The following is a 15,026-nucleotide window of genomic DNA, read 5'->3' on the forward strand; positions in this document are numbered from 1 at the left end:
AAAAATGTTACCATGTATTTGTGTGTTCTGAGTATAAAAAACAATATTCTAAAATATTTTACAACACACTTATGTATGTACTGTCTGTAGTCAGTGTAACACTGAACCAAAAAACCAAGTCATTGGAAAACATTCCATTCATCACAGTGTTTTACACTGAGCACATCAGTGTTCAGCTGGTTCTTATAAATGTCTATTCATATGATGGTTTGTGTGTGTCATTTGAAAACATAAACCCATTTTGAGAAGAAATAACATTGTTTAGAATGTAATGTTTCATTTTGCAGGAGAATTGAGGGGTTTTGCCCATTGTGTGTGTTATTTTGGATTTGTGTGTAGAGTTCTGAGAATATGAGGCATGCTTCCAGAAAATGTGTGTAAACAATTGAGAAAAACTGTAATAGTTTTAGAAATTGTGCTGTAAGAATCATTGTTAGTGTTTACAGTTTTTTCTGATTGCTTACAGTTTTTTCTGATTGCTTAAGCACATTTCTGTAACTATTGGCTATTTGTGCAAAACTCTACACACAAATAAAAAAACCTTACACCAAATCAGCAAAACATTGTAGATCTCTTGCAAAAGCTAATACATCTTGCTTAACTCTTCAAACCTTTGTAAAAATGGTATTTTTGTACCACACAGTTAACACAAACCATCATATTACTAAGCACACAATGTGCCAACTACACACTGATGGTATTAACTGAAAACACATCTGGCTTTTGCTTTCTCTGTGCACAAGGTCTGTCCATGTGAGGTCAAACTTTTGCCATAAATAGTTCTATAGAAACACAGGGATTCAAATTTCAAGTATGAATGTTTATTCACACACATCAAAACAAACACTAGAAAACATACAATTTCACTGAAAGAGAGAGAGAGAGAGAAAATCAGTCTCATTGTCTCTCTGGGTCCGGCCACAGAATTTCATCAACGTCGCATGCAATGTCTTCTAGTCCAAGGCACCGGGGAACATGTCTCCTGGAGTGCCGTATCCAGGCCTGACATGATGCCTGGTCCATATCCTCGCATGCCTCCTTCCAGATGCAGGATGTCTAGCAATTCTATGGAGTAACAGTTTCAGTTTTACATGTACAGTATTGATGTTTTTCTCATTAGAGTATGGTACACCTACAAAACTTAGAGTGAAGGAACTGTACTAACCCATTCTCATCAATATGTCCTCATGATGCTTGCTATATTGTAGCGGCTCAGGCTGAACCCGTTGTCCAGCTTCCCTCAGGGTCATTCCATGGTTGATCACATGATCCACTATTGTAGCTCCGATGACATCAGTAATTCTATTTCTTCTTACCCTTCCTCCTTCCTCTTCACCTCCTCGTCCTCTTCCTCTTCCTCCTGCTTCCTCATGTCCTCATCCTCCTCTAATTCTCACTCTTCTCAGTCTTCTTCTCCCTCCATTGTTCTCCACACTGAAGCTTACCTGTGGCTTATTCACAGCTCATGCTGATTGCAAAGTGAACTAATGATGTAAAACAGTTCTCACATGTGACAGTGTAGCCAGACAGTTGGCAAAATAGTGTAAATACCAGCCATACATGTGTATAGTTTTACTAGGAGTGTGTTGATCATTTGGAAGTTGTGTGTAAAGCAGTGAGTTGTGTTTACAGTTCAGCAAAAAGAGTGCTGTGAAGTGGATTATATTTATACATTTGCAAATTGTGTGTTACAAAAGTGCAAATTGAGTGTAAAGCAGTTTTTTTGCTTTTAGTTTTGCAAACTCAGTGAGTGATTTTGCTATAACTATTAATAGTTTTAGAAATTGTGCTATAAGAATCATTGTTAGTGTTTAAGCAATCAGAAAAAACTGTAACTGAAAACACATCTGGCTTTTGCTTTCTCTGTGCACAAGGTCTGTCCATGTGAGGTCAAACTTTTGTCATAAATAGTTCTATAAACACACAGGGATTCAAATTTCAAGTATGAATGTTTATTCACACACATCAAAACAAACACTAGAAAACATACAATTTCACTGAAAGAGAGAGAAAATCAGTCTCATTGTCTCTCTGGGTCCGGCCACAGAATTTCATCGTCTCATGCAATGTCTTCTAGTCCAAGTCACCGGGGAACATGTCTCCTGGAGTGCCGTCCTTCCAGATGCTGGATGTCTAGTACTTCTGTGGAGTCACAGTTTCAGTTTTACATGTACAGTATTGTTGTTTTTCTCATTAGAGTATGGTACACCTACAAAACTTAGCGTGAGGGAACTGTACTAACCCATTCTCATCAATATGTCCTCATGATGCTTGCTACAGTGTAGCGGCTCAGGCTGAACCTGTTGTCCAGCTTCCCTCAGGGTCATTCCATGGTTGATCACATGATCCACTATTGTAGCTCCGATGACATCAGTAATTCTATTTCTTCTTACCCTTCCTCCTTCCTCTTCACCTCCTCGTCCTCTTCCTCTTCCTCCTGCTTCCTCATGTCCTCATCCTCCTCTAATTCTCACTCTTCTCAGTCTTCTTCTCCCTCCAATGTTCTCCACACTGAAGCTTACCTGTGGCTTATTTACAGCTCATGCTGATTGCAAAGTGAACTAATGATGTAAAACAGTTCTCACATGTGACAGTGTAGCCAGACAGTTGGCAAAATAGTGTAAATACCAGCCATAAATGTGTATAGTTTTACTAGGAGTGTGTTGATCATTTGGAAATTGTGTGTAAAGCAGTGAGTTGTGTTTACAGTTCAGCAAAAAGAGTGCTGTGAAGTGGATTATATTTATACAATTGCCAATTAAAATTACAAAAGTGCAAATTGAGTGTAAAGCAGTTTTTTTTCTTTTAGTTTTGCAAACTCAGTGAGTGATTTTGCTAAAACTATTAATAGTTTTAGAAATTGTGCTATAAGAATCATTGTTAGTATTTAAGCAATCAGAAAAAAACTGTAATATTGAAAGTCAAAGCTGATAATTAGATTATGAAAACATAAAAGTAATGAAGCAGTTAAAGTAGTTACTTGTGGCTAGCTTGCTGAGCAGATGCAGCTCATGAGCGAGCGGTCAGAGCGGTGGCTTTGTGTCTGATGTAACAGCAGCAGATACACAAAAACGTCTCCTCTTCACAAACAGTCTTGCAGGTGTTGAAGTACAAGCAGGGCTGAATTGGTAGGTGACATAAGCGTACACCGCTAAAAGGAAAGCGCACTGTGTAGTGTTGAATATAAATTCTTATAAACATAGTGTTCTGTAAGAAATGCTCAGGCTTTGTAGCACAGATTGAAGCATGAGCAGCTGCACAAAAACTACGTCACCTCTTCACAAACAGTCTTGCAGGTGTGCTTTTCATCCAGTATCCAGTAGTACACTTTTTTTCCCCAGCTGGTCCAGTTGTGTAATTCCTGCCTTGCACTGCCCTCTAGTGGCAGATCAACTCTCCTTCTGCAGTCATTCTGTTCATCACTTGTTCAGTGGAGTAGAGGCTCCACAGTTTTAGCGCCACATCCTGATTCTTCACCCCTCTTGTCTTTGTGGCCGTGGCTGGTTTACAGGTTGAGAGTGAGGCCTCGTAGTGCTCTTTGTGAAACGGGGCTGGCCTGTAATCGGCAAGGTCATTAAGCTCAGACTCTCCTCTCCCCCTCTCTCCCCGTTCATGGCATTATGGAGGCTTATTGGAATTAGTCGTCCACAGTGGAGGAGGATGTGGTTCTGGAGTCTGGAGGCACAGGTGGGAAGAAAAAGTGTGTTATTTAAATATTTTAACATGTTTATGTTTTTGTTTACATCTCTCATCACACATTTATTACTGCAATATTAACTCAAACATATATTTCAATTGTGCATAGTCAGGTCAGATTATGTTGAATTACTTGTCATATTTTCAATATTTTGGAATAATTTGCCATTATTCTTTGTACTGCTGTTCATGAGTGGCTTTCACACAATGGCCCTATAGGCTGAATCCAGGAGTCAACAAAAACCAGGGATGAGGGATGAGAATTTGACAGTTTCTTCTGTCCGCACGCAGCAGTTCCAGGTCAGCCCTGTCTGGGAGAACTGTGTCAGGATAGGCCTGACAGCAGCTCCCGCAGGCGGCACCATCAGGCGCGCTGGTCCCTCAGTGAGCAGAGAAGGAGGGGTGTGCATAAAATCCTGTTATATTAAGAAATGCATCCCCAGTGTCCCAGTAACATTAAAGCAGAAATGACAATGAAACCTTAAAATCAAAGCAGAATGCATGCAATTTATCTGTTAACTGTGTGTCTGTCTGTGGTGCATATCGCAACACAAACTAAAAAAAAAATTCTGCAGCCAGCCACCAGGGGGCGCGCCAGGCACAACAAATTCCAACAACTCCACATATAATTTTTTCTTTATAGATGGTTAGTGCCATTGAAGGTAGTTATTAACGTGCAGTGTTGTTTTCCTGACAACTATGATCCAGATCCTGCACATACTGATGACATCAGAACTTAAGTGACAGTAAATAACATCCTTTTTACTGTATGAGATGACCTCTGGTTAGACCAACAGAAAAAAAAGGCTGTAGTGATTTATCCCTTAACAACACAAGCTTACTAGGTCTCCCACTCCTGCAAGAAAGAGCTTAACTATGCTGACACAAGGAAGGTCATTACCCTAACTCTAACTGGGAGACCAGTGATTGGCTGGGACTGATAACTGCAGGACTGCTGTAAGTGAAGTTCAGGTGAAGCCCTTCCATCATCTTTCTCAGTAGGACAGAGGAGGATAAAAAAGCATTTTGACATGTTATCATGTTTAATGCCAATTACCTCCTCACAGTTAAAGAACCTCAGAAGGTGGTAGTCAATTAGTTAGAGCCAATAAAACCTCATCTGAAGCAGAAACCTGACCGAGGCTTTCAGCACGGTAGATGGATTATTAGTAAATACTGTAAACATAAATCACTGAATCAAGATCTTTCACACAATATACTGCCAACAACCTTTGGTTGAAGCTCAAATGTAAAAGAATTAATCATCTAGGTGATTTAATCACTGAAACTAAATAGAGAGATGTGCTGTCTTTGATCACTGCACCTAAAACTCCTTTTATCTGACCTCACATGCAGAGCCGTTGCTTGACACTATAGGGGGCCTACAGGCTACAAGATTCTAAAGAAATGCCGCCCCAAACACAAAGACATTTACAGTGATGATTATATAAGAAACCTTTTTATTTAAATAATGTGTGAACACACATGAAAATATTATCTTAAGGAAACATAAAAAAAACTGTACAACACAATCAAAATATATCATAGAAATATGTACTCTCTGAAGACTGTCCACAGTGGTGGAAAGTAACTAAGTAGTTGTACTTTCTTACTGTACTTAAGTAATTTTTCATGTATTTTTTATGTATCCCCCAAGTTAAAAAAACAATCCTTGAGTTCAGTTGCTTCAATTTAAACTCTTGGAAATTAAAAGTAAGTACTTAAGACTTTGGTTAAGTAGGATCATTGATGTAGCACATCTACTTTTACTTGAGTATATATTTTGCTGGGTAATTGTACTTTCACTTAAGTACTAAACATCAGTACTTCCACCACCACTGACAACACAAGATATGATGACTAGTATTGTTATTATTAAGTTTGTCCACAGTGCAGGATCATCAGTGAGAACTGGACACCTTGGAACCTTCCTTTGTTACCAAGTCAGGTGCTGGAGGAGCAGAGGAAGGAGTGGAGGCTCTCAGGTGTTGGACTGCTGCTGGGACGTCCTCTGGAGTTTCCTCACAGGGCTCCACATGACCTGTGTGGTATAAGACCATAATGATCAGCCTGATAATTAACACTGTAAATAATCCAGATTATTCATAATGCACATACTTTCATCTGTTTAAGCACAGCACCTGATGAAAAACATAATTTAAAAAAGCCATAAAATGACACAACTATATGACAATAATTAACTAGCTTGTCATTTACAGAGAAACACCTGAGCATTAATAAACACTAAATAGACTAAATATATACATTAGTTTTTCCTGCTGTGGTTTAGAGGTCATTAACTCTAACAGTAAGTTGTAACAGCAGCACTTAGCTTAATGCTGAACCTGCGAACGAGACAAAACAAGCTACAGTAGCATTAGCATAGCAGCTACACACTGTTGCTGCATGAGCTAACAAGCTACTTTACAGCTTCATTTACGTTTTTATATACATTTACGTTTTATATCACGTCGTTATATTGACGTTTGTAACTCATTTAGCAGACGTTTGTACGCAGAGCGACTCACAGTGAACATTCAGGCTGCAGTATGAAGGAGGCTGTAGTGACGTGTGGCGCTGCGTCTCTAAAAGTGTTATGATACAATGTGAAAAAAGACAAACAGTGGTGGAGTAAGATGAGGCTCAGCTGTGTCATAGACTCTTACCTCTCTCCCGTTTCGCCTCTTCTTTCTTCTTCTTTCTTTCTTTTTCCGTCTTCCCTTGCAGCCTGCAGTGTGTGTGCTTCCTCCTTTATTTTGAACGTGCCGCTCCTCTCTGCTTCCAGCAGCGCTGTCACAGGACCCCGTGGGGGCGTGGCGAGGGGGGAGTCTGAATGTGTCAATGCGCTGGGCCAAAACAGGTGTAGTTGAATGGTGGCTGACTGACCGTCCGTCTTAGGGCCCCTTTCATGCTCGGGGCCCTAGGCAATTGCCTGGTTTGCTTACCGTGTTGCGACGGCTCTGCTCACATGTGAGCAGATTCCAGAGTGGTGAAAGCAGAACCACTGTGGAGCTTAGTGAGATGGTGAGACAGTGAGAAAGGAGATGGTTGCTACTGGAAGGAGATCAGTGATGGATGTAAGTACTAGAAGAATGCTGCCACCAGCACGTGATCGTTTCTTATGTAATGTTAGGTCCAGCCCGAGGAGAGTCAGTAGATAAAGTAGGAGGAGCTACAGGGGTGAAGCCACAGGCTCGTGGGTGGACAAACACAGACAGCCCCATGCAGCTAAGAAGCCACACACAAGCAGCCTGAACACAGAAAGAAGAAGATGAGGGCCAGTCCCCTGTTGTGATGAAGGAGTCAGGAGACGATACATCCCATGGGAATTTATGGATATGATAAAGCTAGCAGGAAGACTCCATCTGTCAGCCTCCACTGACAGATCGAGCACACAAGTGAAGAGTAAAGCTGGAGGAAAACACAGCTGGACTCACACTGGCCTTGGGAGACATTAAGGCTCTTTCAATGTAAATAAGGCGAATAAGAGAGGAAATCTTTAAAGGAGCAGATCTGCAACCTGTGATTCAAGGCAACAGTGTGGATGACGTGGGACTGAACTGAACCGCTCACACACCCAGTTGAGATCCAAGTGAGGCAGAAAACAACTGTTATGCTCAGTGTACACCTAATGGACTCAGTATTGGTTTCCCTGAAGAACCTGGTGCATCAATGATGAGGGAGGAATGGAACCCTGGGTGGTGAAACAAGCAGGGGTACTGAATGAACCAGTTGTGGAAAGTTTTTTGATTTTTTTTTTTTTTTCGTGAGAGGCGGGGGTGCACCACTGACTGGTTGCCAGTCAAAAAAACAGCCGGCCACACCCACACCAACAGCCAGAGTCCTCACTTAACCTAGCATGCAGGTCTTTGGAATGTAGAAGGAAGGTGGAGCACCCGAAGAAAACCCACGCAGGCTGTGAGGCAAACAGAGCTAACCACATCACCACGACCACGGTAACTGATCAGTGCCAACATGGTGGTGTAAATATATGCTGTTAACAAAAGAAAACAACATTGATTCTGCAAATATCACTGAGACAAAGAGTGAATACATGTTTGACATTTACTTCCAGGCCTGCTTACCCTTCTTTATGGCCTACACAAACACAACTAATAAATAGTGTGAACGTCTACACAGAGACACTGCTTTACTCATGGGGAAGAAACAATATTTAATGTATATGTATGCCAGTCCTGCCAACCTGCATGCTAATGTGTTAACCAGCGAGCATATGACAGTGTTATGTGAGGTGTAGGTTTTAACAGGACCCAGGCACAGACAAAAACAATGTGCAACAAAAAAGGAGCTTTATTCAAAGCTAAACTACAAAACACAGGAGAACATAAGGAGGGCTACTGAAAACAGTGCCATGTCAAAATGCAAAATCAAAGTACCAAAAACTAGGGAAATAAAGATCAAAAACACAAACCAAACCTGAGGAGGAAGGGAGGACAAAGAAATAAGTGCTCAGAATAGGGTGCACAGCAACACTGAGGACAAGAGGGAGGAACGAAGGATCACAGAAGGAGGAAGACTAATAACAGAAAATTATAATAACAAATGATGAGGGAACAGAATGCTTGCTTTCTCACACTCAGAAACACACTTTGTTCTGCTTGCAGAGTCTTGTACACTGCTTTAGATTTGATGCAATCAGCTGATCTAGACTCTGTGAGGGTCCTCAGTTATACATCATTGTGTCTAAATGGACTTTCTGTCTCTCTCCTTCATCCTCTCTGTCTACCTCTTCTTCTCCTCTTTTACCCGGCCGACTATCAGCAGGAAGGTTCTCCTTATGAGCCGGGTCCTGCTCAAAGTGTCTTTCTGTTGAAAGGTTTCTGTGAAGTACTTTGATTAAAATTGACTTGACTTGATTGATGTGACCAAACAGGTTTATGAAGACTCTACTGCCGGTTTGATGTGTCCCAACAGGTTGTAGAATGTGTGATTCTACAAACACAAGGTGATTGAAACAGCAGCTGTTCACAGGAACCCTGATACAGAGGAGAACAGAAACATGTAAGCCTCTGTCTCATGCTCTCAGACCCCATTCACACTGGGAAAATCAATCCAGCTAGATTCGGGCAGTATCTGGATATATCCTTTTTTCTGAGTGTGAAAACCGCGAATCTGGCTATATCAAGCATGATATCAATCCACCCCTCGGAGACATTTCAGACTTTTCCTCCTGTGGTTCATGTCCACCTCTGTGTAGAAGCAAAGACACACAGTGACCACAGTACACCACTGTGACTTTTATGTGTTTGTGTGTCTCCCCCTACAAAAAGTCATTCCTCATCTCAAAGTTCACAAATCACCACACCAGCTGCCTCTGTGGTCTGATAAAAGAAAGGCCTCCTCTTAACCTCAATAACATGACAACTTAAGCTGCATATAGCTTTTTACTTAATGTGTACACTCTGTGTTGCAGCAGAGAGGGCGTGTAGACACATCAGAAACCAACACCCACAATACCCGAGTCTGTCCCATCATTGGTCCTGAAGCCGTCGTTCACAAGGTATAAAAAGAGCTCTTTCCTCATCCACTCCACCCAACACATCAACCCTCGTGCTGGTTCATTTTCTTCTTTGTCGCAGCAACTTTCAACAAAAGCAGCAACCATGTCGCAGCTTCAGCATGCCATGATCATCCTGTCGAAGACTTTTAATGACTACGCAGGCAAAGAAGGAAAGAAGGACATGCTGAACAAAGGAGAAGTCAAGACTCTGTTGGAGAAGGAGCTGCCCAGTCTGCTGCAGGTACTGACACTGTGCTTATATTACACATTCCATTTTTAACTTTATCTTCCACACCATATATATTTTCATAGCATTTGATTTTTGGACACTAAGACTTTTTCATGTATTAATGAATTCTGAGAAAACCTTATCAAGTCTCAACTCATCATGAACTCAAACTTATTATGTGCACTTTCTTCTGTCTCTATAGGAAGCAAAGAACCCAGGTGAGGTGGACAAGTTCATGGAAAGCCTGGATCTGGACGGTGACTCCGAGGTGAACTTCACTGAGTTTATAATACTGGTGGCCCGTGTGGCCTGTATGATCCATTTCTATAAGAAGTGAGCAGAGAACGACTGTCTCCGGGTGTGGGTTCCATCGGCACCAAGAAATAAAACATAAAACACAATTCAGAATGTAATGTTTTTTTTTAACCACTTAATAAAGTGATGTATCTACCAATGCATGGCTGTGTAGTGTTGAATGTAAAATCACTTTTTTGTAGCACAGATTTAAAAATCTTATGGCTAGTTTTATTACTTTTCCAGGGTTCTTCATAGTAAATGGCAGCAAAAACTGTTAAAGAATCTCAGGCGAGGAGGAGACCAGGAAGTAAGTGTGAAGAGGCTGTGTGCTCTCCACATGCTGCCACACGAGTAGGTTGTGTTATGTTATCTGATCCTTTGTTTTCAAAATGCTGCTTATACTTGAGTTTATTTATTTTATTCCAACTAGGTTGCATATAAATGTATTTCTTTACAAAGGTGAGATGATATAGAGCAGCATTCCCCTCATCCTCTAATGGAAGCATGAATATGTAAGACGATTGTTTTCCTTTGTTCAGTTAAGCTGGTGTGGGTCTTTAGCATCCTAAATTAAAATGCTTTTGTTTATATTTTCAGCCATTTGATGTTGTGGGGAAATAAATAAGGCATCTGTACTGATATGCATTAAAAAACTCAATAGACAGACTCAATATCAACACAGTGACAAGTTTCAAGAGCCTTGACGTGACTTTTTAACACTCCAAAAAGTTACTTGTTTTTTTGTGTGGCTGCTGCTGTTGCACATCAGACACAAAGCCACCGCTCTGACCGCTTGCTCCAGATGGTCTTTAGAGATACACCATTGATCACCTAAGGCATCGCAGAGTCAACTGGGGCATCATGCTGCCTCTTCATCCAGCTCCATGGTTCTTCCTGTCTTCAGGTCAGGTCATGGATTTATCATCAGCTGGGATAGTTAATTACAGTTTTTCTCAATTGTTTACACACAAATTCTGGTACTTGAGACACAATGACCACAACATGTAACTCATTTACCAACCCCCTGAACCAATTCTGCTAAACTACGAGCACAGTTCCTGCTTTACACTCAAATTGCAGTTCTAAAACACACTTTTTTCAAAACAGTACACACAAGTCTCTGCTTTTCATGCAGAACATATCTTGTTTTCACAAGGAACACACTGCCATTCAAATATGCACACTGACTCATCACAAGGGCAAACACCCATCACACAGTTTTACAATCAGCAATCAGAGCTTTAGCATAAAAGGGCAACAGATGAGCTCTTCTGTTTTGGAGCAATGGATTGGTATATGTACTCTCACTAGAAAATGGCAGTACTGCATATCAATACAGTACTCAATGAGTACAGTAGTACAGTAGCTACCCTTGGCCCCTACAACACCGCCCATCTGATCACATTGCTGGACACCCTACACAACACACTCATTCCACCAGATCAGGTAGATGGCCCAGAGCAGCTCAGGTACGTTGTCATTTGGAACAACGTAAGTTTCCACAGGGCTGCTCTGGTTTGTAACTGGTTCACTGCCCACGCACACTTTTTAGTTGTGTATCTGCCTCCATATTCTCCATTCCTCAAGCCTATTGAGGATTTTTTTTCTGCCTGGAGATGGAAAGTGTATGACCGAAATCCACAAATGTGCATACCTCTTCTCCAAGCTATGGAGGATGCATGTGGAGATATGGCAGCTGATGCTTTTCATGGCTGGATTCGCCATGCTAGGCGATTTTTTTAGAATGTAATGTTTCATTTTGCAGGAGAATTGAGGCGTTTTACCCATTGTGTGTGTTATTTTGGATTTGTGTGTAGAGTTCTGAGAATATGAGGCATGCTTCCAGAAAATGTGTGTAAACAATTAAGAAAAACTGTAATAGTTTTAGAAATTGTGCTGTAAGAATCATTGTTAGTGTTTAAGCATTCAGAAAAAACTGTAATATTGAAAGTCAAAGCTGATAATTACATTATGAAAACATAAAAGTAATGAAGCAGTTAAAGTAGTTACTTGTGGCTAGCTTGCTGAGCAGATGCAGCTCATGAGCGAGCGGTCAGAGCGGTGGCTTTGTGTCTGATGCAACAGCAGCAGATACACAAAAACTACGTCTCCTCTTCACAAACAGTCTTGCAGGCGTTGAGGTACAAGCAGGGCTGAATTGGCAGGTGACCATAAGTGTACACCGCTAAAAGGAAAGCACTGCCAGATCAGAAGGTTGAAGCGATCCAAGCAGCTTCATGGCTTCCAATGAATAGGTGACTGTCTGCCAGCTGTCAGCGTGACAACAGGAAACAATAATCACAGGACCAAACAGGTTTATGAAGACGCGCTCTACAACCAGTTCTCTTTTTTCTGTCTCTGTAGGAAAGTTCGAAACCAGAAAAGGTGAATAAAATCTTTTTCGAGCTGGATAACAATGCAGACGGAGAGGTGGACTTCAATGAGTTTATGAGAATGGTGACTGTTTTTACAGCAGTGTTGTATGAATGCCAATCCAAATAGAAATAAAAGATAAAATCCAGTCAATATCTTTTTTCTGACCACTTAATAAAGTGATGTATCTACTAATGCATGGCTGTGTAGTGTTGAATATAAATTCTTATAAACATAGTGTTCTGTAAGAAATGCTCAGGCTTTGTAGCACAGATTGAAGCATGAGCAGCTGCACAAAAACTACGTCACCTCTTCACAAACAGTCTTGCAGGTGTGCTTTTCATCCAGTATCCAGTAGTACACTTTTTTTCCCCAGCTGGTCCAGTTGTGTAATTCCTGCCTTGCACTGCCCTCTAGTGGCAGATCAACTCTCCTTCTGCAGTCATTCTGTTCAGCACTTTTTCAGTGGAGTAGAGGCTCCACAGTTTTAGCGCCACATCCTGATTCTTCACCCCTCTTGTCTTTGTGGCCGTGGCTGGTTTACAGGTTGAGAGTGAGGCCTCGTAGTGCTCTTTGTGAAACGGGGCTGGCCTGTAATCGGCTTGCAAGGTCATTAAGCTCAGACTCTCCTCTCCCCACTTCCTCTCTCTCCCCCTGTTCGCCGCATTATGGAGGCTTATGGGGATTAGGCGTCCACAGTGGAGGAGGATGTGGTTCTGGAGTCAAGAGGCACAGGTGGGAAGAAAAAGTGTGGATAAAAAGAGTTTTTAGATGTTTTATTATTTAAACATTTTAATGTTTACATCTCTCATCACCATTTATTATGTGTTATTAACTATAGTGCATAGTTGATTGTCAGATTATGGTAAATTATTCATAATATTTTTAGTATTTTGGATTAATTTGCTATTGGTAGCTATTTAGTAAGTTAGTGATGCTAAATCTGCTCTGCAATCAGCTAGCATTTCAACATTAAATTGCCATTAAATGCAGTTATTTTATTCATATGGGATGCTGTTATTCTACACATTTTTTCCTAAGTTGCAAGATTGTAAAAAAAATACATATATTTAGTGTGTTTTTAATCTTCCTGCATCAATTAAGCAGGAGCCTGTAGTGCTTACACAGCACTTTTCTGCCATTAACAAACATATCTTAGTTTTTTGCCTTTCAGATGGAATTGATGACATGATTTCAAAAAGTATGGAGTCATTGTGGAGCAAAGGTCCTGCTTTGGGCTTCAAACTTGAGCCGCATATCTGATGCAGGATATTTGCGGTCACCTAAACACAAACACACTCAGCTCGGTCCACGTGAGGAGGCAGAGCAGTTATGAATGCCTCATTCTGTTTTAAAGCCACACATCTCTGGTCATATGAGCGGCCGGGTGTCCGGCTCATCTCATGGGCCGACTCTTAGCAGGAAAAACCAGATAAACACACACAGCTGCTCTTTGTCTTGAAACTTTAACTGAGCGTGTTTATTTGTCCCGGTAAACGTCACTTGGCTTTTAGTGAGGGGCCGTGGTGCTTCTGAACGCTAACTTGACACATGAATGTTTATTTGAGTATTGATTATGTCAACTTCAGCATGTGATGCTGTGTCATCTGCGTGCAGTTTTGTTGCACACTATTTTCAATTAAGCTCAGTGCCCTCAGTATTAGCAGTGGTGGAGAAAGTACTGAAGCTTGGTACTTAAGTAAAAGTACGAATACCCAGCAAAATAGTGCTACATCAACAATCCTACTTAAGTAAAAGTCTTAAGTATGTAATTACATTTAAATGTACTCATGCACCGAATGATTTCCTGATTTCCATTGCAAAGGATATCTGAACAGGTTAAAATAATCAAAGAAATCATCTTAAAATTAAAATTGATAATGTGTAGTTCATTTACATTTTCAGTACAGAACCAGCTATGGACAGGTCTGTGTGTCATGAGGCAGGCTGTGAGCATCAAGTGAACAGAAAAATAGGCATTCACCACCTGTGTTAGCAGACAGGAGCTAACTAGCTCAGCTAACTGAGCCAGAGCACCGGCATCATGACTGAGGCTCATTATAGAAACACAGCTGGCAGCGTGACACCATCTCCATGCAGAGTCTGACCTCACATCAGTCCAGCAGAGCTGTATGAACACAACTGTATTCATAAATGTACTTGTAACTAAAGACATTTTAAAATTCGTAGTGTAGAATAGAAAGTACAGATACTCGCTGCAGAATGTAATGGAGTAAAAGTATAAAGTATAAAGTATGCACTATTATTATTACTTAAGTAAAGTATAAATACATAAAGAATTACTTAAGTACAGTAACAAAGTACAAATACTTAGTTACATTCCACCACTGAGTATTAGTGACCCACAGAAATGTAAGGAATAGTTAAAATAAACAAACTCTGTATCCCCTAGTTAACATCAACCGGTGATAAAGCACAGCATTTAGTATGTAAATCCAATGTACAGGTCCTGTAAGTGTTTTGATACTAGTTACTGGCTGGGATTATTTAACTACTTATTTTGCATCGTGTGTTGTAGGTTTGCAGGGTGTGTCATATTCCTTTACTCGCCTTCCAAGACTGACCTGTTGGCTGTGCACTGCAGGTTTGTGTACCGCCCAACAAACTGTCGCCGGGGCCTAAACAACATACCACAGAGTTCCTCCCATACCATGCATTCCTTTCAACTTAGCGTCACGGAGGCCATTTCTGTCAAACAGGATGCTGGTATCTGTCTGCTTGGACGTCCCGCGTCCTGATTTACAAAGCCAGCTTTCTGTCACCTCTGCATAACTGAAAAAGAAACACAAAACAGCCCTGCTGTCACCTTTGACCCACTCACTGTGCAGGAAGCATTCAGCTTATTTACATGAGATTTCATGAAGTCGAAGATTAATAATAATGGCCCGA

General features: G+C 41.0%; 1 protein-coding gene across 1 annotated transcript; it reads left to right on the forward strand.

Moving 5' to 3' along the window:
* Positions 1-7,495: 7,495 nt before the first annotated feature.
* Positions 7,496-9,902, forward strand: LOC114451145 (protein S100-P-like). Its single transcript, XM_028429714.1, has 3 exons — positions 7,496-7,652; positions 9,131-9,458; positions 9,649-9,902. Exons 2-3 carry the CDS (start codon positions 9,321-9,323, stop codon positions 9,781-9,783), a joined length of 273 nt encoding a protein of 90 aa, XP_028285515.1. The 5' UTR covers positions 7,496-7,652; positions 9,131-9,320; the 3' UTR covers positions 9,784-9,902.
* Positions 9,903-15,026: the final 5,124 nt, after the last annotated feature.

Source organism: Parambassis ranga, chromosome 18 (genome assembly GCF_900634625.1).
Source record: "Parambassis ranga chromosome 18, fParRan2.1, whole genome shotgun sequence".
Taxonomy (NCBI): domain Eukaryota; kingdom Metazoa; phylum Chordata; class Actinopteri; family Ambassidae; genus Parambassis; species Parambassis ranga.